This window comes from Takifugu rubripes, chromosome 1, assembly GCF_901000725.2.
Source record: "Takifugu rubripes chromosome 1, fTakRub1.2, whole genome shotgun sequence".
NCBI lineage: Eukaryota > Metazoa > Chordata > Actinopteri > Tetraodontiformes > Tetraodontidae > Takifugu > Takifugu rubripes.
The window spans coordinates 6,569,667-6,594,925 of NC_042285.1; the positions used below are offsets into that span (position 1 = coordinate 6,569,667).

The 25,259-nt window shown below is 45.5% G+C and overlaps 1 protein-coding gene across 1 annotated transcript; it reads left to right on the forward strand.

Moving 5' to 3' along the window:
- The first annotated feature begins 22,968 nt into the window (after positions 1-22,968).
- On the forward strand, positions 22,969-25,235 carry LOC105418860 (uncharacterized). The gene is given in 3 exon segments (XM_011619867.2): positions 22,969-24,070; positions 24,380-24,955; positions 24,958-25,235. Coding segments are annotated over 3 exon segments (1,806 nt in total). The 3' UTR covers positions 25,086-25,235.
- The last annotated feature ends 24 nt before the right edge of the window (positions 25,236-25,259 follow it).

Below are 25,259 nucleotides of genomic sequence, written 5' to 3' on the forward strand. Positions count from 1 at the left end.
AAATTTAGGAGTTGCCACTTGCAGCTTCGTTGTATCCTGCACCAAAAATAAAAGTTCTAATCGAAAACGTTTCATTAAAACCATTAAAAACACCCTTCATGACATTAAAAAGTACAGTGAGCCTCTCACACTCACTGTACGCGTGGAATACAGTCTTTCGCCCGGAGCAAAACGGGCACTGGTAAAACACAGCAGTGTTCATTCTGGAGAGGAGAGCGTTCAGGGCAACAGCCCCATGTAAGATCCTGCACTGGAGGTCCCCAGTCCTCTTCTTCAGGGGCAGCTTGTAAAGGACCCTCCAGCAGGAGCGGGCTCCATACCCTCCCAGTCGATCAGCCCACACACTGGTGCTCCTGTTCGACAGTCCTGTTCAATACCCTCATGCAGTTGTTGTATGTGGTCTTCTTATCGACCACGACTAGAAAGAGGGTCTTTGCTGGTCTGAGGAGAGGACCATCTAGATTCCCGAGATGGGCGGCCAGCCTGATCTCCGGGAAGGGGTCCTCGCTGTCGGGTTCGGTCCCCTGGCCGTAGTCTTCAAGGAGAGGCCTCTCTCTCATGCTGAGTCTGTTCCTCCATAGCCGAAGCACCCCCTCGGCTGCCTGGGTAGAGCGGATGCCCAACAGGGAACCCACTGCCTCCGCGCCCATTAGGTCCGGCCCTGCCACGGCCACTATGTGCTGGAGGAGCAGGGTCCGGGTCCGCCGCAGCGCAGTCATCAGTCTCGGCGTGGCTTCGGCCCAGACATCCAGCCTGGCTCCATGCACCATGGGTTCCCTTAGCAGCCAATACAGAGAGTCAGAGCACACAGACTGCCATTGAAATTTAGCATACTCGCAATGTCACAGTACAGGACTCGAATCATCACTATGAAGCCAGGGCTGAACCCGAACCTCTCCATCACCTTCCAGAGGAACTCATGTTCAACCCGGTCAAAAGCCTTTTCCTGGTCTAACGAAATGAGACCAGTATCAACGTCGAATGACCTAGAGACTTCCAAAACATCCCGAATTAGGTGGACATTATCTACTATGGACCTGCCGGGCACACAGTAAGTCTGGTCCCGGTGGATGACCTGCTCCATAGCTTCTCTGAGCCTGGAGGCCAAGGTCTTGGACAGAATCCTATAATCCATACACAGTGGAGACACAGGGCGCCAGTTCTTAATCTCTTGCAGGTTGCCCTTTTTGGCAGGGGGGTGATCACCGCTCTCCTGCAGGACAATGGCAGGGAACCCAAGGCCAGGCTCTCGTTAAAGACCTCCAGCATGTCGTGGGCCACAATGTCCCAGAAGGCTTTGAAGAACTCTACCGTGAGCCCATCGACACCTGGAGCTTTCCTTCCTTTCATGTATTGCATGCTGTCTGCGTGCATTCTCCTCCACACATCCACCAGGCCATGAGAATAGGCCAGCTGTCTCAGACAATGTTGCGAGGCTGGATGAGGCTCTGCATGGTCGCGGTCTAAAAAAGACTGTGCAGTTAAAATCCCCACCCAGGAATAAAAACTCTTCATCCCCACAACCATTTAAAACAGTGCTGACTTTTTCTAAAAATCTCTTCCTCTCTGTACCGATGGTGGGAGCATAAATATTAATAAAAACCAAGGAGTGGTTCTGGAGGCGCGCCTTCACCAGCAAACACTGACCCCTCACCACATGCTCCACCTCCAGGGATGATGGAGTGAAGCCCCTTGAAAAAAGGAGGCCCACTCCACCACTGAGGGTGGTGTTGTGGCTCAGCAGCGCCTGTCCTTCCCACTCCTACCAGTCCGCTTCGATGCCGCCGTCGCTGTGGCTCTCCTGGAGGAACATGACATCAACGTGTTTTCTTCTTGCTGTGTTGAACACAAGTGCCCGTTTTTTTGCATCCCTGACTCCATTGACATTCAGCGTTCCAATTCTGAATGTATTCATGGCGAGGAAAAAAAAAATCAAAGACAGTTAAAAAAATAAATACAAGGAAACATGGTAAATGTTTTTTTTTTCAATTCAGCTGTTTTCTCGCTTTGCCCATGTGCTTCTTCAGCCTATATATTGGATATATACAGTATATATATATATATGATGGGCATAGAGCATAGAAATACATACAAAAATACATTATATTGAGTAAGCTGCCGGTTGAGAGCGTCAACGGGGTCAGAGGTCATTATGCAGCTCTGAAGGCGTCCATACCTGTCACTCAAATCAAATCAATTTTATTTATATAGCATCTTATACAATCAAAATTGTTTCAAGGCGCTTTCCAGAATCCCAGGGCCTAACCCCAGACAAGCAACAGTGGCAAGGAAAAACTCCCCTTTAACAGGGAGAAACCTTGAGCAGGACCAGGCGAAAAATAAATGAATACAGAAGGGGAGGAGAAGCAGAAAAACTACACAAAGGCCCTTTGTCTTGTTTTTTTTTCAGCCTACTCTTAAGATGCCACACTGTTGGCATGGCAGCACATCCAGCTGGTGTACACTGAATATATATGGCAATGGTGGATTTCGTAACATTAGCGTGATTTGTTGCCTCTTATTTTGCTTTAAACAATCAAAAATCACAGTTTAAAACATGCATTAAAATATTTTATTTAACAAATGGTTTTCAATATATTTTGTAGAGTGCCAGGAGAGAAAGAAAATTTGTAAAATATTATAAGTAGTATTTATTTGTATCCAAGGTAGTTTTCTCTGTCAACTGGACTGGGTTTCTTCTCTTGAAGACGTTTCGCCTTCTATCCAGAAGGCTTCTTCAAGAGAAGAAACCCAGTCCAGTTGACAGAGAAAACTACCTTGGATACAATGACCTGGATGACTGAGAATTTACACAGACATATTTATTTGTAGTATTGCATGGAATTATGTCTATAGCTTTTTCTAAAATAAAGCACTATCAAGGCAAGAATATCATATGAAGCGACCTGCAAGTAAATGCTTAAGTTCTCCTCTGCTTGCTGTATGGGAAAACAGGCCTGTCAATGTAGATTTATGGCACTATATTCATGAGTCAACGATGCACAGTATTACATCCACAAGAGTGTTATTGGATTGAACAGACATTTTTGATACCCAGATGCTCTGCAGCAGTGAACACTACAAAAGCATGAGAAATCAGCGTTGACCTGTATCCCTCAAACTGCCGTTTTGGCCTTTACTGATGGTACAGCAAATATGCAGCAGACTTGATACTGTCATCCATAAGTTGAACTTTTGACTCCAAGTCCCTTTTCCCACATGTTCTGCAGCCCTTTATCACACTGTTTTTCCAGTGGTGTGTCTGTACATCTTTATACATGGAGATATTTGTATTTTCCATCCCTCTTTGATAGTTCTCCCCTAATTCATAGGTCCTAAACCTCCTAATGAATAAACAGATCCACAGTTTTAGTCTTAGGTTTCATAGTTGCCAGATTTTGTATGAAATGCATCATGTTCATACAATCCACTCGCATTAATTCAACCAGTACTAACCATAACCCACCAACCTCCAACCCAGTGGTGCTGTTGATCTCTGTGTAAGTAGATGCATGAAACCCAATGAAGTATTTTTTTTTAAATGCATGTAGAAAAGGCAGAGGACATTAAAGCTCTGGTAGAGATAACTAAATATAGTATGCGTACAATTAAGTTAAATCAATTACCCAGAAAAATTCTTCTTTCGCTTTGGAGCCCTATAAACTTCTTAGTGTTTCACACTGACATCTTTCATGCATAATTCTCATTGCAGTGTGCAGCTATTGGAACACTGGTTGCTACAGTAAATGGTACATTGTTTTGTAAACACAGTTATATATCAGTGATCACAATGGATGTTTGTTGAGTCATCTGTTACACTTTGTTCAACCTTTTCAAGTAAAAAGGATAAACGCCAAGAAGGCCATCGGGCATGGTCACCAGAGAGCAACAAAGGAACCTTTTCGATTCAATTCCATTGAATTGAATTCCATTAATTCAACAGTATTGTTAAATGTTTCTTCTTTTACAATGACTCTACACTTAATTAATTTGGTGCAGATAAAGAGCCCCCCGCTCAAAAGAACTGCATTTAGGGCACCTACATAAGTTGTTCAGTCATTATGCAGCTTCCTCTGTTTCAGCTCAATGTTAAAAGATGACCTTCCTTTCACTGCAATCAGAAATCTCCCAAAAACACATTTTATTAAAGGAAGAATAGCTACACAACCATGTGGCATTATTCAATGTAAACCAGAGTACCCTGATAAAACTGGTAACGAAACATGTATACTTTGCATATAAAGCCCCGAGTCTGTGACAGTCTTGGTAGCAAGATATCTGTAAGGATGTATATCTGTGGGGGTTTTGGTACAGCCTTTAGTTATGCAGGTATGGGGGCAGAGGATATTCCGATTTTCTAATGTTAAGTTGTTCATGAAAATGTATAATATTTGACCTCTACTGCCTGAAAGTAAATGTGTAAGTAAGATGAACAGTTTTTGAATTTCCTTCTTTCTTTTTCTTTGCCACCTTGCTGATTCAGCTGTTCATTTCCACTTCCTTAATTGTAGTAATCCACTCATTGTCTTCACATCTCACTCAACCATAATTCTTCAGTTCATTAGTTTTTCAACTCAAATTTCCTTACATTCATTACATTTTTTTTTTACTCACTCCCACCTAAATTGCAATTTCTACTCAAACTATCCATTTAAAATATTACTGGAGCACATCAAGGGCAGGGGATCAATCAAAGCACTACAATTAGAGTGACTGTGGGGTTGATCTGGGACACAGAAGTTCAGTGAGGTGAGCTGAATAACTTTTAGGCAGTAGATGAATGACAGGGAGTGATTTAAACTGACAGGTTAATGCTACTCACCTATTTCCTCCTTGTAATTTTACTGAAGATGCCCTTGGAAGGCATTTTATCGCTAGAGAATCCAGGCACAGAACCACAGTACAAAAAATCTGTATTTCTGTCTTAACAATACGGTGTTTTTCAGTGCTGTAATCATCTTGCATCTATTTGAATTTACCTTTACATTTTAAAGACATTTGTCATGAAACTAAAGAGCTGCTGTAGCACCACTACCCGACAGTAACTCGTCGTCCTAGTTATAGAAGTATTATTTCCAATATGAATAATCAAATACAGTTAATTATGTTATCAATATAGGATCATTTGGAGGAACATGTTTCTCTTTTTGTTTGTTTGTTTTTGTTCATATTGTTTTATGTTGTGCTGGTTTCTTACTAGATAAAAACAGAATTTAAGATTAAATTCCCTCTTTGGCCTGGCTGTAGGAGAGACTCAACCATTCATGAATGAAGAAAGCAGATGTGAGTGTGCTACTCTATCATTACTGTTTCACCACAATTGTGCAGGTAAGTACAAAAAAAACAATCAGTGTTGTTTCCTGAGTCTTCTTTAAAACTATATTTCAGAATGGGATCAAAGAACACTTGAACCTGCAATTGTAAAACCTGAACCTCCTCAGAAACACATTTAGTCAAGCGCTACAAAAATACAGAAAAAAATACAGAATAATTATGATGTGTTTTAGGTCTTTAATCTTGGACTTCACACCATGTTTGGGACAAATATTGCACCTATCTAATGCAACCTGCTACATTAGCCTACATGCTCTAACACGCTCACCTAGTCCAGTAGATAAGAACCCTGCATCTCCCAAGGTGTGCTGTTCAACTTATGATGAGGGTATCCTCACAAAACAGTCAATCAAATGAGCACTAAAAAGGGACCTTGTATGTAGGACAGGAGTGTACCGGTACATATGCTCTTTGGGCATCAGCAAGAAAAAACAGGCAGACAGCTAAAATGAATGCACTAAAATATGCAGGCAGAGAGCACCTTTACTTCTCCCATCCTCTCTCGTGTCTGTGGGGACCAGAAGATGAGATCAAAACACGGAATAGAGCTGGTGACAGGAGAGAAAGGGCACAGAGTCATGTCTGAGAATGATACACACAGGGCTCCTGACAATGTTTTAAGGACTCAAAGTCAATGTAATAAAAAGTTTACAATAAAAGGTAGAAATTACCTAAAAGATGTAATTTTGTGAGATAATAGTGTGCCTAATTAGAGTAGTGTTTCTTTTGATGTCTTTATTGCTTTTGATGACCAACAATGTGAAGCAACTATGTATTTTTGTGCAGAAATGTGTGAAATACTGTCACCACATTCATCAGGTATGGAGTCCAGACAGTTTTATCACATATTTTATTAATGTACATTGTATGTACTTTTACGTTTACCTTTTTGGATATTTAATTTAATTCATCTATTTACATAGTATCTGTCACAATCAAAATTGTCTCGAGGTGCTTTACAGGATCGCAGGACCTGATTCCCAACAAGTAACAGTCACAAGGAAAAATTCCACTTTAACAGTAAGAAACCTTGCGCAGGACCAGGCTCATGTAGGGGGACCTCCTGCTGGAGGTCAGCTGGGTAGAGAGGAAGGAGAAGAAAGGGGATCACAGGTAGAAGAGAATAGACATCTACAGATATCGCTGCCTTCATAGCTGTATGCTGACCCACTCGACTCGACTCTACCGGCAGCTTATTTTAATTAATATTATGTATTTCTATGTTCTACCCATTCTCTCCTCTACCCGTCCTCCCCCTTCTCCTCTCTTTCTACCCAGCCGGCCATCAGCAGGATAGTCCCTCTATATGAGCCTGTTCCTGCTCAAGGTTTCTTCCTGTTAAATGGGAGTTTTTCCTTGCTACTGTTGCTTTTTGGGGGTCAGGCCCTGGGATACTGTAAAGCGCCTAGAAACAATTTTGATTGTAACAGACACTATATAAATAAAGATTGATTGATTTATTGATTGGTTGTTTGATTGATTGATTGATTGATCGATACTCCAAATGCAAGAGGTAGTTAAGTGTGTAAGAGGTTTACTTAAAAAACTACTAATTTAAATCTACAGTTAATTAATATACTGTATTTTGATTTTGCAAACTACATCAGTGCATGTAGCATTAACATATACCGTATTTTCACGACCATAGGGCGCACTGTATTAAAAGGTGCAGTCTCAGTTATGGGTGCTATTTCTGTATTTAAAACATACACAAGGTGCACCGTATTATTAGGAGCATGCTGAAACATACAGTAAAAAATGACAACGGAAGTAAAACAATGGGCCAGATTCACGAAGCGTTCTTACGAACAAATTTGTTCTTAAGTCCCACTTACAAACAGTTGACGAAGATTGTGGCATTCACCAATTTCTTCTTATCCTGGATTTATTCGTAGGTAAGAACAAATCCTATGAACACTCAGGAGTACTCTTGCGCACATTTCAGTGCCGACATGTTGGCATGGTTGTTTTTTCTTCTCTTGTGCAGTTCAATAAAATTCAATATTACAATGATAATTCTGTCATATTTATTTATTTATTTGTTTATTTCCTATTTTAGGTGATTTACGGAGAATTTTAAAATTACGTAAATGTGCCAATGACTTAACATTAATCAACCAAATTGGAAACCATGCCAAAACTGTCTTTTTATTTGATTTTATCTTGATTTATTTTATTAGGGGATCGAGGATATGCCCTGGTTGTTGACACCACTGACCAACCCTCAGACTCCACAGGAGTTTTATTCAATCAGATGCATGCGCGCAGTCGCTCCACCATTGAACGCACCATCGGCATGTTAAAGGGGCGCTGGATGTGTTTGGACACAGAGCCACAACCCCGTGAGGATGTGCGTCCTGACGCAATGATGGGGCCAGACTGCAGGCACGCGGTTCACGTTCGAGCGCGATTAATTGCCCGTTTGTGAATAAAATGCATTATTGTCACAATCCGAGCACAGCTTTTACACGTTTATTTTTTTTTTACATTCTTCTTTTTTTACATTCTCGTTGATTTCTTTAAGCGTGTTGGCTATAGTCATCCGGGTTGAGGCAATTTTATCAAGCGTGTTAGCCATCCTTTCTTGATTGTTCAACACGGCGTCAGAAATCAGGCGTGGAGGGGCAAGCTTTGGGCATTTCGCTTTGGGCATTTCGCTGCTTTTTGCTCCGTCTACAGGGTCCTGCTGCAGTTCCTTTTATGGGCATTAGTGGGCGGTGACTTATGCTAATCGTATGTTAATTAGACTCACCTGGCACGCGCTTTCAACTTACGAACAGATGGCATTCATCAATCTAAGAACACAGCTGCGAACAATTCTGGGGCTTACGAACGCGTTGATGAATCCGACGTAGAGTTTTCTTAAAAAACTTCTTAAGGACAACTTAAGAAAGAATCTAAGAAGATTCGTAAGAACATACTGGTGAATCGGGCCCAATGAGTTTTGACACATTTATTGAACAAAATATTCATTCTTCCGCCACAAAACCATCAAAGTTTTCATCTTCTGCATCTGAATTAAACAGCTGCACTATTTCAATGTCCAACATCCCGAATTCCTCTTCTTAATCATCTGAATCGGACTCACCGACCGGTTCCGGTTCAGCGTTGATTTTGAGAAAGCTCTTAAAATACATGAAGATGGTATGTTCTGACTCCTGTCAGTGTTTGTGTTATGTTTAGCACCCCCACTGGCGTCTTAGGGCATTACACCTACACTGGTTCCCATCTCCTACGATGCTGAGATACCTGAAATGCTTTCTCCTGCTACGCTGCTCACCCAGAAAGCAAGTGTTGCCCCTGCTCCCCTAGGAGACTTCAAGTTGGACCATCTGTGCAAAGTACAATGGCGCCAGGTCCAGAGTTTGGCAGACTCCTTCTGGAAAAGGTGGAGAGTGGAGTACCTGGCAACTCTTCAGCCACAACGGAAGTGGACCACAGAGAAGCCTGACCTCCAGGAGGGGGACATTGTGCTGATAAAGGACATTCAAGCAAACCGCATCGATTGGCCTCTTGGTCGGATCGTCAAGGCCATTCCTAGTAAGGTTATGGTTAAGACTCTTAGCCAGGGGGTTCTTAGAGAGTATCTTAGGCCCATTGCTGATGTAGTTTTACTTAGTCTCAGAAGTAAGAGTAAATAGTGGTATTATATAATACCAAGCGGGGAGTGTTCTGACTCCTGTCAGTGTTTGTGTTATGTTTAGCACCCCCCCCCCCCCCCCCCCCCCCCATTGGCTTCTTAGGGCATTACACCTACCACAAGTTTGTTTTTGAGAAGCCACCGACAGTACGTGTCACATGCAGGCTGTGCTCAGTGTTGTTGTCTGAACCTTGGAGTAGATCCATCAGTAAGTACAGCTGATCGTGAACTCATTTAAGTTAGGTTTAAGGCTGTTAAAGGCGCATTTAAGTTAAGAACAATTGGTTTATATGTTTTCTGTTTGGTAAACAATGCTCGCGGGTTCATGCTAATGCTAATGATAGCGGGCTACAGTAGCTAGTAGTACGGCAGATTTAACTGCTTGCTAAGCCTGATTCACGTTGTTTATGGTGTTTATGTGAAAACTATTATTGCTGTTTACTGTGTTTATGCTGTTACTTACCTGATATGTAACCTGGAAAGAGGGAAAAAAGAAAGTGTAACCAGTGCTGTTGCATATATTTCATTTGATTTAATTGTAACAATCTCTGTACCGTATTTTCACGACTATAAGGCGCACCTAAAAGCCTAGAATTTTCTAAAAAATCTACGGTGCGCCTTTTAACCCGGAGCGCCTTTTGTATGGATTACGGTAATATTGGTTAATCGCGGCTACCGTAGTCAGTAGGCGTGGCCGAGGTAACAGCAGTAAATTCAGTCCCAAACCATTTCTGTCTGTAAAGACCCCAAAATGGCTCCTTGCAAGAGACGCGCTTTTGACGCAGAGTTCAAACTGAAGGCTATCGGTCACGCAGTTGAACACGGAAATAGAGCAGCGGCAAGAGAATTTAACGTGAACGAATCAATGGTGCGGAAGTGGAGGAAGCAACAAGACGACCTGCGCCAGTTAAAGAAGACTCAACGGAGCTTCCGAGGAAACAAAGCATTAAGTGGATTAACAAAGGAACTCCAGCCGCTAGATATTGGTGTCAACGGGGCATTCAAAACTAGACTGCAAACTGCGTGGGACCGGTGGATGACGAACGGCGAACACACGTTCACCAAGACGGGGAGACGGCGCCGAGCGTCATACGTCACTATCTGCCAGTGGATCGTAAATGCCTGGGCATCGACCGTGGTCCGAGCTTTCAGGAAGGCAGGGATTGTCACTGAAATGCCAGACAACACCAGCGACACCGACCCTGATGACGACTTTGACGAGACGGAGCCGGCCATGTTGGACGCCGTATTAGCACAACTGTTCAATTCGGACACCGAAGAAGAAGAATTCGAGGGATTCCTGGATGAGGAATGAACTGATAAAGTGATCTTTACGTGTTTCTTTTGTGTGTTTACAACTTAACAAGGCTGGTCATACTGTGAATATGGACATTACCGTTTGAACAACGTTGTTATATTGCTATTGTTATATTGCTATTGCTATCGCTTTGCACTACTTCGAGAGTTCGAGTTACCGTATATTGTGTTTGCACTAACGTTTGATTTACCGCAACGGTACTACGTGATAAAAATGTTGCACTAAATCGAAGATTTATTAAACTCCACTATCCACTTGTGATAAAAATGTTGCACTGCCTGTTATAACTCGCTGTTATTAAACGAACTGTGTTACGCGAAAACACTACGTCACTCGGGAAAAATAATAAAACAGCTGTTTATTCGTTTTGGGAGTGAATAGAGTTGTGAGAACGACGGTTTGTATTCTATTAATAAAGTTTGACTGACTTATCTGGCTGTTTTATTGACATTCCTTTTAGCGCAGCTCGATCTAGTGAACGCGTCATGAAACCACAGGCACTACGCAGTTTCTATGCTATGCGCCTTATAACACGGTGCGCCCTGTGTATGAAAATATTTCTAAAATAGGCTGTTAATTGAAGGTGCGCCCTATAATACGGCACGCCTTATGGTTGTGAAAATACGGTATTTATTGTGTTGCAGTTTTACAACAAGACAAACAAAGAAATGTAAGGTCTCAGAAGATTTCAGTAAACTCTCAACCTGGAATCAAGTCTACGAGGTCTTTTGTTGTTCGCTATCTGTCTACAATACACCTGACGTGTTATCCAGGACAGAATACGGTATCATAGCCCATGCGTCTACAATCCACCCGCATATGGTGGCATAACTTGCCCGCCGCTGCCTCATAGTCTTTGTGAAGGAGTGTTCGCCTTCCGTCACCCAGCGCTCTGTCCATTTCTGTGGCAGCCGAGAACCACGGTGAACGACGACTTCTCGTGATCCGTTGTGCGTATCGCCACCGTGCTGGTCCCTTTTTCTCCACTTTGTGGGTCAAAGGGATGTTAAAAGTCAGAGGGATCTCATCCATGTTGGTGATGTGGCTGGGTGCGGTTATCTTGTCGCGGCAGTAGATGCGGAAGATGGCCACCCTCTCCTGGTAGTCCGCGGGCAGCCGCTGCGCAACAGTTGTCCTTGCACGTATGGAGAGATGCCGCCTCCTCATAAAGCGAAAAAAAAATAAGATTGCTTGATTGCCATTTTCAGCCGCATATTCGATGGCCTGCAGTTTAAAGTGCGCCTCATTCATACGCGTCTCGCTTGACCGGCGCCATTTTAGGGGATCCTTACACGTAGGTGTGCCGCTAATCGATTGGCGGAGCGTTTACCGTAGTGCACCCACTGTCGATTTTTGAGAAAATCTCAGTGTTTTAGGTGCGCCTTATAGTCGTGAAAATACGGTAGTCTATCATTATCCTAACTACCACCTGATTTAGATTAAAACGACTGAATGAATCTAACAGTACAAACTCCTAAGATAACATGTTGGATCCTGTCCATGAGAGAATCAACAAAACCATGGCTGAATTGGACTTTATTTTCCCCTAAAGTTTGTTTGTTTGTATGTCTGTTTGTCTGTCTTCTCTCGACTTGATCTGGGTCGGCCTCCCATTTAATATCTCCATCTTTATACCTACCGTATTTTCACAACCATAAGGCGCGCCGTATTATAGGGCGCACCTTCAATTAACAGCCTATTTTAGAAATATTTTCATACACAGAGCGCACCGTGTTATAAGGCGCATAGCATAGAAACTGCGTAGTGCCTGTGGTTTCATGACGCGTTCACTAGATCGAGCTGCGCTAAAAGGAATGTCAATAAAACAGCCAGATAAGTCAGTCAAACTTTATTAATAGAATACAAACCGTCGTTCTCACAACTCTATTCACTCCCAAAACGAATAAACAGCTGTTTTATTATTTTTCCCGAGTGACGTAGTGTTTTCGCGTAACACAGTTCGTTTAATAACAGCGAGTTATAACAGGCAGTGCAACATTTTTATCACAAGTGGATAGTGGAGTTTAATAAATCTTCGATTTAGTGCAACATTTTTATCACGTAGTACCGTTGCGGTAAATCAAACGTTAGTGCAAACACAATATACGGTAACTCGAACTCTCGAAGTAGTGCAAAGCGATAGCAATAGCAATATAACAATAGCAATATAACAACGTTGTTCAAACGGTAATGTCCATATTCACAGTATGACCAGCCTTGTTAAGTTGTAAACACACAAAAGAAACACGTAAAGATCACTTTATCAGTTCATTCCTCATCCAGGAATCCCTCGAATTCTTCTTCTTCGGTGTCCGAATTGAACAGTTGTGCTAATACGGCGTCCAACATGGCCGGCTCCGTCTCGTCAAAGTCGTCATCAGGGTCAGTGTCGCTGGTGTTGTCTTGCATTTCAGTGACAATCCCTGCCTTCCTGAAAGCTCGGACCACGGTCGATGCCCAGGCATTTACGATCCACTGGCAGATAGTGACGTATGACGCTCGGCGCCGTCTCCCCGTCTTGGTGAACGTGTGTTCGCCGTTCGTCATCTACCGCTCCCACGCAGTTCGCAGTCTAGTTTTGAATGCCCCGTTGACACCAATATCTAGCGGCTGGAGTTCCTTTGTTAATCCACTTAATGCTTTGTTTCCTCGGAAGCTCCGTTGAGTCTTCTTTAACTGGCGCAGGTCGTCTTGTTGCTTCCTCCACTTCCGCACCATTGATTCGTTCACGTTAAATTCTCTTGCCGCTGCTCTATTTCCGTGTTCAACTGCGTGCCTTCAGTTTGAACTCTGCGTCAAAAGCGCGTCTCTTGCAAGGAGCCATTTTGGGGTCTTTACAGACAGAAATGGTTTGGGACTGAATTTACTGCTGTTACCTCGGCCACGCCTACTGACTACGGTAGCCGCGATTAACCAATATTACCGTAATCCATACAAAAGGCGCTCCGGGTTAAAAGGCGCACCGTAGATTTTTTAGAAAATTCTAGGCTTTTAGGTGCGCCTTATAGTCGTGAAAATACGGTAGTCTAGGGGTTTGGAAAATGGAAAATAATGGACTGGGCTGTTCTGTTGATACTGTTTTATAGAGCTATTTTTACCATGAGTCAACAATCATTCTCATTTCAGAACAGCACTATGTATGCTAATGATTCCAGTCCAGGCAATTATTCTGTTGGATCCTCTATTAGCATTGATATAAACTTATAAATGTTCATATTGTGTTGTTGTGGTTTTCTGTCTCGCTTACATACTCTTCACATTAATGGTGATGGTTCATTTATTTTTTTATTCTAATATTTAATTATTCTGATTTTTATTTTTTTTTAAATGAAAAGCAAATGATCCCTGAACTCTCAACAATGGCTCCAACTGCTGTGACTATTCCCCAGGCCCTTCTACATCCCAGCCAGCTGCAATTCAGCTGCTTGTATTCATAATTTTATTTTTATTGAAAAGACCTTGTGAATATAAGATGGAAATATTGATTGACTAGTAAATTGAGAGCATTGCCTTCCCATAGCTCTCTGAGTGTCTGCATCACTGTAATCAATGCAGTAATCTGCATGTTAATCTTTTGCTCTGAATTCCTCCCGCAAGACCCAAAAATACTGGATTTCCTCAACTCGGGCCGGCAGCAAGTAAAGGTGGACAGTCTGCTCTCCTTTTAAATGTACGTGCCTTCCCATGAAGCTGGAAAAGAAGTACTATGAGGAATTACTATTGTGGGATGCTGAAGACAGCTGAGTATTAGTGGCTGGCAAAGGGATGTGTGTCTATACTGTAAATGTCTCCTAAGCAACATCTTGGATGCTGAAGGACTTAATTAGTCCCAACCTGTAGTAGCGAAAGCATGAGCAATAAGGTGAGCCCAACAGCAGCTCGTCGAAAATTCTACAAAATGCAGATGTTCAGATGCTGGACAGTAACAGGTCACACGGAATCAGACGAAAATGAGTCTACACAGACTCATTTAATTTTAAATGCGCTCTGAAGAGAATTATTTTATCTTGTTAGCATCTTTTATCTTATTAGCATGTGTTATACTACCGTATTTTCACGACTATAAGGCGCACCTAAAAGCCTAGAATTTTCTAAAAAATCTACGGTGCGCCTTTTAACCCGGAGCGCCTTTTGTATGGATTACGGTAATATTGGTTAATCGCGGCTACCGTAGTCAGTAGGCGTGGCCGAGGTAACAGCAGTAAATTCAGTCCCAAACCATTTCTGTCTGTAAAGACCCCAAAATGGCTCCTTGCAAGAGACGCGCTTTTGACGCAGAGTTCAAACTGAAGGCACGCAGTTGAACACGGAAATAGAGCAGCGGCAAGAGAATTTAACGTGAACGAATCAATGGTGCGGAAGTGGAGGAAGCAACAAGACGACCTGCGCCAGTTAAAGAAGACTCAACGGAGCTTCCGAGGAAACAAAGCATTAAGTGGATTAACAAAGGAACTCCAGCCGCTAGATATTGGTGTCAACGGGGCATTCAAAACTAGACTGCGAACTGCGTGGGAGCGGTAGATGACGAACGGCGAACACACGTTCACCAAGACGGGGAGACGGCGCCGAGCGTCATACGTCACTATCGGCCAGTGGATCGTAAATGCCTGGGCATCGACCGTGGTCCGAGCTTTCAGGAAGGCAGGGATTGTCACTGAAATGCCAGACAACACCAGCGACACCGACCCTGATGACGACTTTGACGAGACGGAGCCGGCCATGTTGGACGCCGTATTCGCACAACTGTTCAATTCGGACACCGAAGAAGAAGAATTCGAGGGATTCCTGGATGAGGAATGAACTGATAAAGTGATCTTTACGTGTTTCATTTGTGTGTTCACAACTTAACAAGGCTGGTCATACTGTGAATATGGACATTACCGTTTGAACAACGTTGTTATATTGCTATTGTTATATTGCTATCGCTTTGCACTACTTCGAGAGTTCGAGTTACCGTATATTGTGTTTGCACTAACGTTTGATTTACCGCAACGGTACTACGTGATAAAAATGTTGCACTAAATCGAAGATTTATTAAACTCCACTTGTGATAAAAATGTTGCACTGCCTGTTATAACTCGCTGTTATTAAACGAACTGTGTTACGCAAAAACACTACGTCACTCGGGGAAAAAAAATAAAACAGCTGTTTATTCGTTTTGGGAGTGAATAGAGTTGTGAGAACGACGGTTTGTATTCTATTAATAAAGTTTGACTGACTTATCTGGCTGTTTTATTGACATTCCTTTTAGCGCAGCTCGATCTAGTGAACGCGTCATGAAACCACAGGCACTACGCAGTTTCTATGCTATGCGCCTTATAACACGGTGCGCCCCGTGTATGAAAATATTTCTAAAATAGGCTGTTAATTGAAGGTGCGCCCTATAATACGGCGCGCCTTATGGTTGTGAAAATACGGTATATGTTTTGTTTTATGTTACAGTTAGTTTAGAAGTTAGGAATACTATATACTCTTTAGTAGGAATACACATAAGCAAGTCAGTTGACCCTTCCTTGACCTGAATACTGGTCAGACAGTTGGAGCCAGCCAGACAGGAAATGGTAGACCCCCATCGTAAAACATGACAACGTAGTTTACTGGTGTTGATAAGTTCCTTGGCAGGAATATGACTTCGGACCTGGCCATCTGGAGAAGATAATGGACAAGAAGGACCACACCAACACCAAAGGAGGCTGGAAGAAGAAGATGGGGTCATCCAAGAAGAAGGACTGGATTGGACTGAATTAGTATCAATAATTTACATATATCTTTCTATAAAAGACTGGGTCAAGGGATAGTTAGGTCGTCAGACTTCATGCCCTGACAATTGACTTTGTTGTTGCTAGGGTTATGAACTGGCCCAGAGCTCTGTAATATTTGTATCTTGAATTGATTCTGTTTGCTAAATACATCTGTTTGCTAAATACATTTTGAAATTGACATTTGTTTACTTGAAGTCTTCATTTAAAGAACACGCGGATTGGCAGTGACACACGAGAGGTACTGCAATCCAACACTGGCCAGTGTGATTCTGTAGAATTCACTTTGGTTGGTGGGCTTTCTGAAGGGGACAACAGTCACGAATTTGTTTAACCAATACCCTCCCAAACCAAGCACCATTGGCGAGTGCAGAGTGGCTAGTCCTTGAAAGCATCTGTGATACTGGCTTTTCCTATAGCACATAGCCATTACCAACTGGTTTAATGAGCTGACTGCTTTATTGAGCATTCAGAATAAAGAGAAAAGTGCGAAAAATGTATTTTAGCTATTCTCAGCTAACAACTGGTTTACCTGGTTGTTCTAAACATGTTAATTGGAAAGAGGCAGCTAGAGGAAAACATTAGTGAGAAGGAAACCCCCGACAGGAACTCGGAATTAACTCAGAAAATACAATTACATACCAACAAACCTTTATACCCTAAAGCATGTCAAAGGATTTCATGTATTTTGGTCGATGTCATATCTGATCTTGAGCTTTTGCAATTTCCTCAATAAACTCTGAATGTGGATGAAGCAAAACTCCAAAACCACAATACAAAGTAGCTAGTTTGCCAAATTAAGACCAGGGGAGACAAACCTTCCTGTTGGTGATGACGCTTTCCAGAGGTCATAAAACTTTTGCATCAACTCATCTCATGTGAAACCCTAACCCCGAACTGCAGTTCCTGAGAAGGAGCACCCAAAAGGAAGCTACAAAGAACCCTTTCGAAACATACCTGCTGAGGGACGTGCTGACGATGAGACGGCTTCCTGGTAACGTATTGCGTCACTTCCTGTCTTCTCAATCGTTCAGTGGTTGCGTTGTGCACAGGGTGTTGTATTCACTTAATATTGAACACTTGGTGTGTTGTATTCACTTTACTTAAAACTTTGAACACTTGGGACATTCTAGTCACCTGATATCAACAGTGAGAAACAACCCATATTAAACAAATACAGGGCTTCGCCGATTATGAGCGTTAGCATGGCCTCACCGTCTGTTTCACCCGGTGTCTTTGTCTGTTCAGCGTGTGAAATGTTTAGTTATTCCTCTGCCTCCCTTAGTGAAGGGAATAGGTGCAGAAAGTGTAGTTTATTTATGGCTATGGAGGCAAGACTTAGCGAGCTTGAGACGCGGTTCTGCAGCTTGGAGTTAGCTGGAGTTGCGTCAGGTAGCCAGGAGAAGCTAGCTGCTGTGGAGCCGCCTAGCGTAGCTTCAGCTAGCAGTCCCCCGGCAGCAGCCGAGCAGCCGGCTAGCCAGGGCGGCTGGGTGACGGTTCGCAGGAAGCATAGCCCAAAACTAAGGCCCACGGTGCACCACCAACCGCTTCCCGTGGCTAACCGTTTTTCCCCACTCGGCGACACACCCGCTGAGAAACCGACCCTGGTAATTGGCGACTCTGTTTTGCGCTACGTGAAGCCGACTCCAGCGACCATAGTGCATTCCGGGGGCCAGGGCGGGCGACATAGAAGCAAATTTACGGCTGCTGGCGAGACGTAAACATAAATTTGGTAAAGTTATTATTCACGTCGGAGCCAACGACACCCGGCTTTGTCAGTCGGAGGTCACCAAAATTAACTTGGAGTCGGTGTGTAACTACGCAAAAATTATGTCGGACTCCTTTTGTGTAAATCCCTGTTAGTACACGACCTGATAGCGGATCATCACATTGATTTATTTTGTCTTACTGAGACCTGGCTTCAGGAGGAGGAGTATGTTAGCTTAAATGAATCTACTCCTCCTACCCATCTTAATTATCATATTCCTCGTGTTACTGGTCGAGGAGGGGGAGTGGCAGCAATCTATCACTCCAAGTTATTAATTAATCATAGACCAAAATATGTCTCCAGTTCATTTGAAAGCCTGACTCTTGGCATCACCCATCTGAACTGGAAGGCAGAAAAGCCACTTCTGTTTGTAGTTGTATATCGGCCCCCTGCTGGGCCACATTCAGCGTTCCTGTCTGAGTTCTCTGATTTCTTATCTGACTTGGTCTTTAGAACGGACAAAGTCATTATCATTGGAGATTTTAATATCCATGTAGACATTGTAAATGACAGCTTTAGAAATGGCTTCATTTTATTACTTGAGTCAGTTGGTTTCCTCCAGCAGATAAACCAACCAACTCATAGCTTCAATCACACCCTAGATCTAGTTCTGACTTATGGTGTTGAGGTAGAACATGTGTCAGTGTTCCCTCAGAACCCACTCCTGTCAGACCATTCTTTGATCACTTTCACATTTATGATTAAGGATTCTTCAATGCTCAGAACAAAGTCTTACTATAGCAGATGTCTTTCAGATAATGCTGGAGCTAAGTTTAAGGAAGTGATCCCTGTGCTAATCCCAGGACCACCGTGTGTTTCCCCAGGGATAAATCATTATAATCTTAGCCCTGCTGAGGTTGACTCTGTTGCTGAAGGTGCAGCAACCTCACTGAGAATCCCGCTTGATTCTGTTGCCCCCCTGAAAAAGAAAATAGTAAATCAGAGGAGGTGTGCCCCCTGGTATAATTCACATATCAGGACCCTCAAGCAGAAAGTGCGAAGACTGGAAAGGAAGTGGCATTCTTGTAAAATAGACAGCTATCATGTAGCCTGGAAAGACTGTATTAGTTTACAAAAAGGCCTTTCGCAATGATAGAACAGCTTATTTTTCTTCTTTAATTGAGGAAAATAAGAGCAACCCCAGGTTTCTTTTCAGCACTGTGGCCAAATTAACCAAGAGTCACAGTGTTTTAGATCCACGTATCCCATCTTCCCAACTGGACCATCACCAGATGTGCTGACTGTGGGAACATTCAAGATTCAAGATTCAAGATAACTTTATTGATCCCTTTAGGGGGTGTCCACCAGGGAAATTAGCATCTCCAAAGATCTACAGCATCTACAAAATTTCCCACCACCATTCCCCCCATCAAACCTATTAAAGATAATAGAATATAAGAAAATAAGAAATAAAATAAAATAGAATAAATTAAAAATAGAATATGAATATAACAATATAAATATAAAACTATAAAAATGTTCCGGTTCTCCTGTTGGCCCTCCTCCCCCCCAGTGATGAGTTGAACAGCCTGATGGCTCGGGGGATGAATGAGTTCCCAAGTCTGTTGGTCCTGAACTTGGGGAGGCGTAGCCTCTGGCTGATCAGGCTTCTCTGGCTGTGGATGACAGTGTGCAGAGGGTGGCGGACATTGTCCATGATGCTCCGCAGTTTGTCGATAGTTCTCCTCTCTGCCACTGTCGCCAGAGGTTCCAGCTTCATCCCCACCACCGAGCCGGCCCGCCTGATCAGCTTCTCCAGCCTGGAGAGGTCTGCTTTTGTTGCACTCCCCCCCCAGCAGACCACAGCGTAGGACAGGACGCTGGCGACCACAGACTGATAGAACATCCAGAGGAGTTTCCTGCAGATGTTGAACGATCTGAGTCTCCTCAGGAAGTACATCCTGCTCTGGGTCTTCTTATACAGCTGCCTCGTGTTGCTTGTCCAGTCCAGCCTGTTGTCCAGCCACAGCCCAAGATATTTATAGGTCTGCACGCCCTCCACCTCCTCCGTTCCTATCTGAACTGGTCTAGGTCTCGGTCGGTCCCTCCCAAAGTCAATGACCAGTTCTTTAGTTTTGGAGGTGTTGAGCTGCAGGCCGTTGTTGTGGCACCAGGCAACAAAGTCCCTCACCAGGCACCGGTACTCCTCCTCTTGGTCGTCTCTGATACACCCAACGATGGCTGTGTCATCAGCGAACTTCTGAATGTGACACATTTCATAGTTGTAACAGAAGTCCGAGGTGTACAGAGTGAAGAGGATGGGGGACAGCACAGTCCCCTGTGGAGCCCCGATGCTGCTGACCACAGTGTCAGACGTGGTGTCCTTCATCCTGACGAACTGCGGCCTGTCGGTGAGGTAGCTGGAGATCCAAGCAACCAGGAAGGGGTCCACTCGCATCTGTAGAAGCTTGTCCTGTAGGACAAGGGGCTGGATCGTATTGAAGGCACTCGAGAAATCCAAAAAGAGGATTCTCGCTGTGCCACTCCCCTTGTCCAGATGCGAGTGGACTCGGTGCAGCAGGTAGATGATGGCGTCCTCTACACCGACCTTGTCCCGGTAGGCGAACTGTAGGGAGTCCTCAGCGTGCTGCACCTGGGGCCTGAGGAGGTTGAGGAAGAGCCGCTCCAGAGTCTTCATCAGGTGTGAGGTGAGTGCCACCGGCCGGAAGTCGTTCAGCTCACTCGGTCTGTTCTTCTTGGGGACAGGAATGATGCAGGACGTCTTCCATAAGGTGGGCACTTTCCCCAGCTCCAGGCTGAGGTTGAAGACCCGTTGTAGCGGCTCCCCGAGTTCAGCAGCGCAGGTCTTGAGGAGCCGGGGGCAGACTCTATCCGGTCCAGCTGCTTTTCGGGGCCGGAGCTTCCTCAGTTCTCCCCTCACCTGGTCAGCCGTGAAGCAGGGAGGATGTGGGGATGGTGAGAGCAGGGGGATGCAGGGAGGATGTGGAGATGGTGAGAGCAGGGGGATGGGGGTGGTAGAAGGTGGAAGGGTGGGAGGAGGGAGGTCAGCAGAGGGAGGGGAGGTGGAGGAGGGAGGAGGGGAGGCGGGGTTGGGGAAAGTTGTGGTGGGTGGCTGGTTGGAGGGAGGGGGGGTAGAGGGGAGCTCGGCTGCTGGGGAGGGGGGGGAGGGGTGGAGGGGAGCTGGGCTGCTGAGGTGGGGGGCAGAGGATTGGAGTGGAGTGGGCTGACTGAACCTGTTGAAGAATTGGTTCAAGTCGTTTGCCCTCTCCACTCCTCCCCCTTCCGTGCTGGTCTTGGCTTTGTGACCAGTGATGGTCCTGACACCTTCCCAGACGTCCCGCATGTTGTTATCAGCCAGCTTCTTCTCCACCTTCTTCCTGTAGATGTTCTTCGCCTCCTTCAAGCAGCGTTTCACCTCCCTCTGCGCTTCTTTCATCTCCTCCCTGTCTTTATTTCTGAAGGCCCTTTTCTTCTTATTGAGGACATCCTTGACTTCCTGTGTTACCCATGGCTTATTGTTAGGATAACACTGTACAGTCTTGGTGGGGACAACCACATCTACACAGAAGTTGAGGTAGTCTGTGAGACGGTCGGTCATCCCATCTATGTCCTCTTCATGTTCCCCCAGCAGTACATCCCAGTCCGTGATGTTGAAGCAGTCCTTCAGAGCCTCCTCTGCTGCAGGAGTCCATCTCCTGAGGGAGCGTGTGGAGGCTGCCTGCCTTTGGACCAGTGGGGTGTACTGGGGCTGCACGTACACCAGGTTGTGGTCCGACTTGCCCAGTGGGGGGAGAGCGATGACTCTGTATGCCTCCTTGACGTTGGTGTACAGTAGGTCGATCGTCCTGTTGTTTCTTGTGGGGCAGTCAATAACCTGGTGGAGAGCAGCCAGTGTGGAGTCCAGGGTCACATGGTTGAAGTCTCCAGAGATGATCAGGAGGGCCTCAGGGTGCTTGGTCTGCAGCCGTGCAGCGACGCTGTGGATCTTTTCACACGCAGTTGCTCCGTTGGCCGTGGGGGCGATGTACACACACAGGGCGATCACGTGACTGAACTCCCTGGGCAGGTAATATGGCCGCATACTAACGGCTAACAGTTCCAGATTTGGGCAACACAAAACCGCCTTCACAGAGACATGGCCAGGGTTACACCAACGGTTGTTGGTGTAGATGATTAGTCCCCCTCCTTTGCTCTTCCCGCATGCCTTTGTGTCCCTGTCCGCTCTCACCGCGGTGAATCCTCGCAGGTCCACGTTAGCGTCGGGTATGGTAGCGGTTAGCCACGTCTCTGTGAGAATAAACAAGCTACACTCACGGTAGATCCGCTGGTTTCCCAGGGCTGCCAGCTCGTCTATCTTGTTCGTTAGAGAGTTGACGTTGCCCATAATCACGGAGGGGAGCGATGGTTTGTGCCTCCGCCGGTTTTCTGTTCGCCGCGCCTGTACTTTAGCCCCGGCTTTGCAGCCTCTGTAGCGCCGCTGCAGCTCAGCTGGGACCCGGTGTCTCAGTCCATGTTTATTTTTTGCAAGTTCCAGTAACTCCTCTCTGGAGTAAGTGAGAGGTCTGGTTCTTCTCTGTGCGGTCGATGTATCCATGGGATGCATAAAAAGTAACTTCGTGACGAAGTGAAATACTAAAAAACAAGCTAAAATGAGTAAAAAAACACACAGTGCTGTAGAGCGCGAGGAGTGGCTGCCGTCTGCTACAGCGCCAGTTAGAATCCCCTGTTAATATACAGGTTCTCCAACGAGCCCTTAAACTCCTTCACTCCTATATATTTTTCTGAGGCATCATCATCATCAGGGGGGGAGAATGAGAATCCCAATCAGACTGACCTACCTGCAACGACCCCAGCTAACGGACAATCGACAAAGAGCACAGTCTGTTTCTGCGGCAAGGTGTGCAAAAACCCGACAGGTCTTAAAATCCATCAGACCAAGATGGCCTGCCTGAAGGGAGGGAAGGTAAAGCAACGCACAGGGGCAGTGGCCAGCACTACAGGAAAAGTGCTCATCACAGTCCCTGGTCAGACGGAGGAGGAGCCAGGCCCGGAGCCACCCCACAGTGTCTGGAACCTCCAAGCCGCACCAGTCCTCCTGCAGAGTGGAAAATCAGAACAACAACGGGTTAAGTGGCCTGCCGCCAACAACAAGGAGTAGCTTCAGCTGGATGAGGACATAGACAAGATCATGGAGACAACAGGGAAGGGCAATGTGGACCACAAACTCCAGGCCATGTGCACCTTCATAACAACCATCGGTGAAGAATGGTTTGGGGTGACAGAAAGGCCTGTGAGAAAGGAATCAGCAAGACCCAACTGGTGGGAGCACAAGATCAGTCAATTGAGGCAGGAACTGAAGACCTTGAAGTTCAGGGCAGCAAGTGAGGAGGAGAGAGATGCCTTGTCTGAGCTCAGGCAGATCTTGAGGAGGAAGCTCATCACAGTCAGGCAAGCTGAATGGCACAGAAGGAAAGGAAAGGAGAGGGCCAAGAAGTGCAAGGCATTCATCACCAATCCGTTCAGCTTCACCAAGCGACTACTGGGACAGAAGAAGAGTGGCAGCCTGACATGTCCTGTAGAGGGGATTAACCACCACCTTAACATCACCTTCAGTGATCCGTTAAGGGAACAAGACCTCGGCCCATGCGAGGCACTGGTAAAGCCGCCAGAGCTTGTGGTTCAGTTCAACACCACCGAGCCCACCCTGAAAGAGGTCAAAGAAGCAGTGATGGCGGCAAGATCAAGCTCCTCCCCAGGCCCCAGCGGAGTCCCATACAGAGTCTACAAGCAGTGCCCCAAACTCCTTGTGCGACTCTGGAAGATCATGAAGGTGATCTGGCGCAGGGTAAGGGTCACCACTCAATGGTGGCCTGCAGAAGGAGTCTGGATTCCAAAAGAGGAGGACGCAAGTAACATCGAGCAGTTCCGAATTATCTCGCTGCTATGTGTCGAAGGGAAAATCTTCTTCAAGATAGTGTCCCAATGGCTTACAGATTTCCTCTTGAAGAATGGTTACATAGACACCTCAGTACAGAAGGGAGGAGTTCCAGGTGTTCCGGGATGCCTAGAGCACATGGGTGTGGTTTCCCAATTGATCCGGGAGGCAAGGGAAAGCAGAGGCGACTTGGCAACACTCTGGCTAGACCTTTCAAATGCTTATGGATCCATCCCCCATAAGCTCGTCCAAACAGCACTGACAAGACACCATGTGCCAGGAACCATCACCATCCTCATTCTGGACTATTACAACTTCCAACTGAGGGTAACAACAGGATCATTAACATCCGCCTGTCAATGCCTGGAGAAGGGTATTATAACAGGCTGCACTATTTTGGTGCCGCTCTTCTCCTTGGCCATGAACATGATCGTTAAGTCGGCTGAGGTGGAATGTAGAGGCCCCTTGTCAATATCTGGCACTCGGCAGCCCCCCATAAGAGCGTTTATGGACGACTTCACAGTGATGACAACCTCTGTTCCCGGCTGCAGATGGCTACTCCAGGGGCTAGAGCGGCTCATCTCTTGCTTCAAACCCGCCAAGTCCAGGTCTCTGGTCCTGAGGAAAGGCAAGGTGGCCAACCGGTTCCGCTTTGCCTTAGGAGGGACACCAATTCCAACGGTGACGGAAAAACCTGTCAAGAGCCTGGGCAAGGTCTTCAACAGCTCCTTGAGGGACTCAGACGCACTCCTGCAAGCCAAAGCAGATTTGAGATCATGGCTCACAGCAATAGACAAGTCGGGGCTACCAGGGAAATTCAAAACCTGGATTTACCAACACGGGGTCCTGCCAAGACTCCTTTGGCCCCTGCTTGTCTACAAGTTGCCCATGTCTACGGTGGAGATGCTGGAACAAATCATCAGCCAGTTTCTCCGCAGGTGGCTTGGACTCCCTCGATCCCTTAGCAGCATTGCTCTGTATGGCCATTCCACCATGCTGCAGCTTCCAATCAGCGGCCTGTCAGAGGAGTTTATGGTCACACATGCCAGGGAGCTGATGATGTACCAGGACTCCTCTGACACGAAAGTTGCTACAGCAGGAATCCTGGTGAAAACGGGGAGGAAGTGGAAGGCACAGAAGGCCGTTGACAGAGCAGAGGCACGGCTGCAGCATAACATCCTGGTGGGCAATACGGCAGTGGGCCGGGCAGGACTTGCCAGCTTCCCCATACCCCACTACGACAAAGCCAGAGGAAGCGGAGTATGGTTCAGGATGAGATCAGAGCAGAGGTGGAGGAAGATCGGAGGGTCAAGACGGTGGCTATGTACCAACAAGGCGCCTGGACAAGGTGGGAGCATGCCGAACAGTGAAAACTCACCTGGCCAGAGCTCTGGAGACTCGAACCCCTCCACATCAAGTTCCTCATCCAGTCTGTATACAACGTTCTCCCAAGCCCAACCAATCTGCAGCGCTGGGGATTAGCAGCCACTGCGGCATGCCAGCTGCGCAAAAGAGAGCCACCCTTAAACACCCTGTGTAAAAAA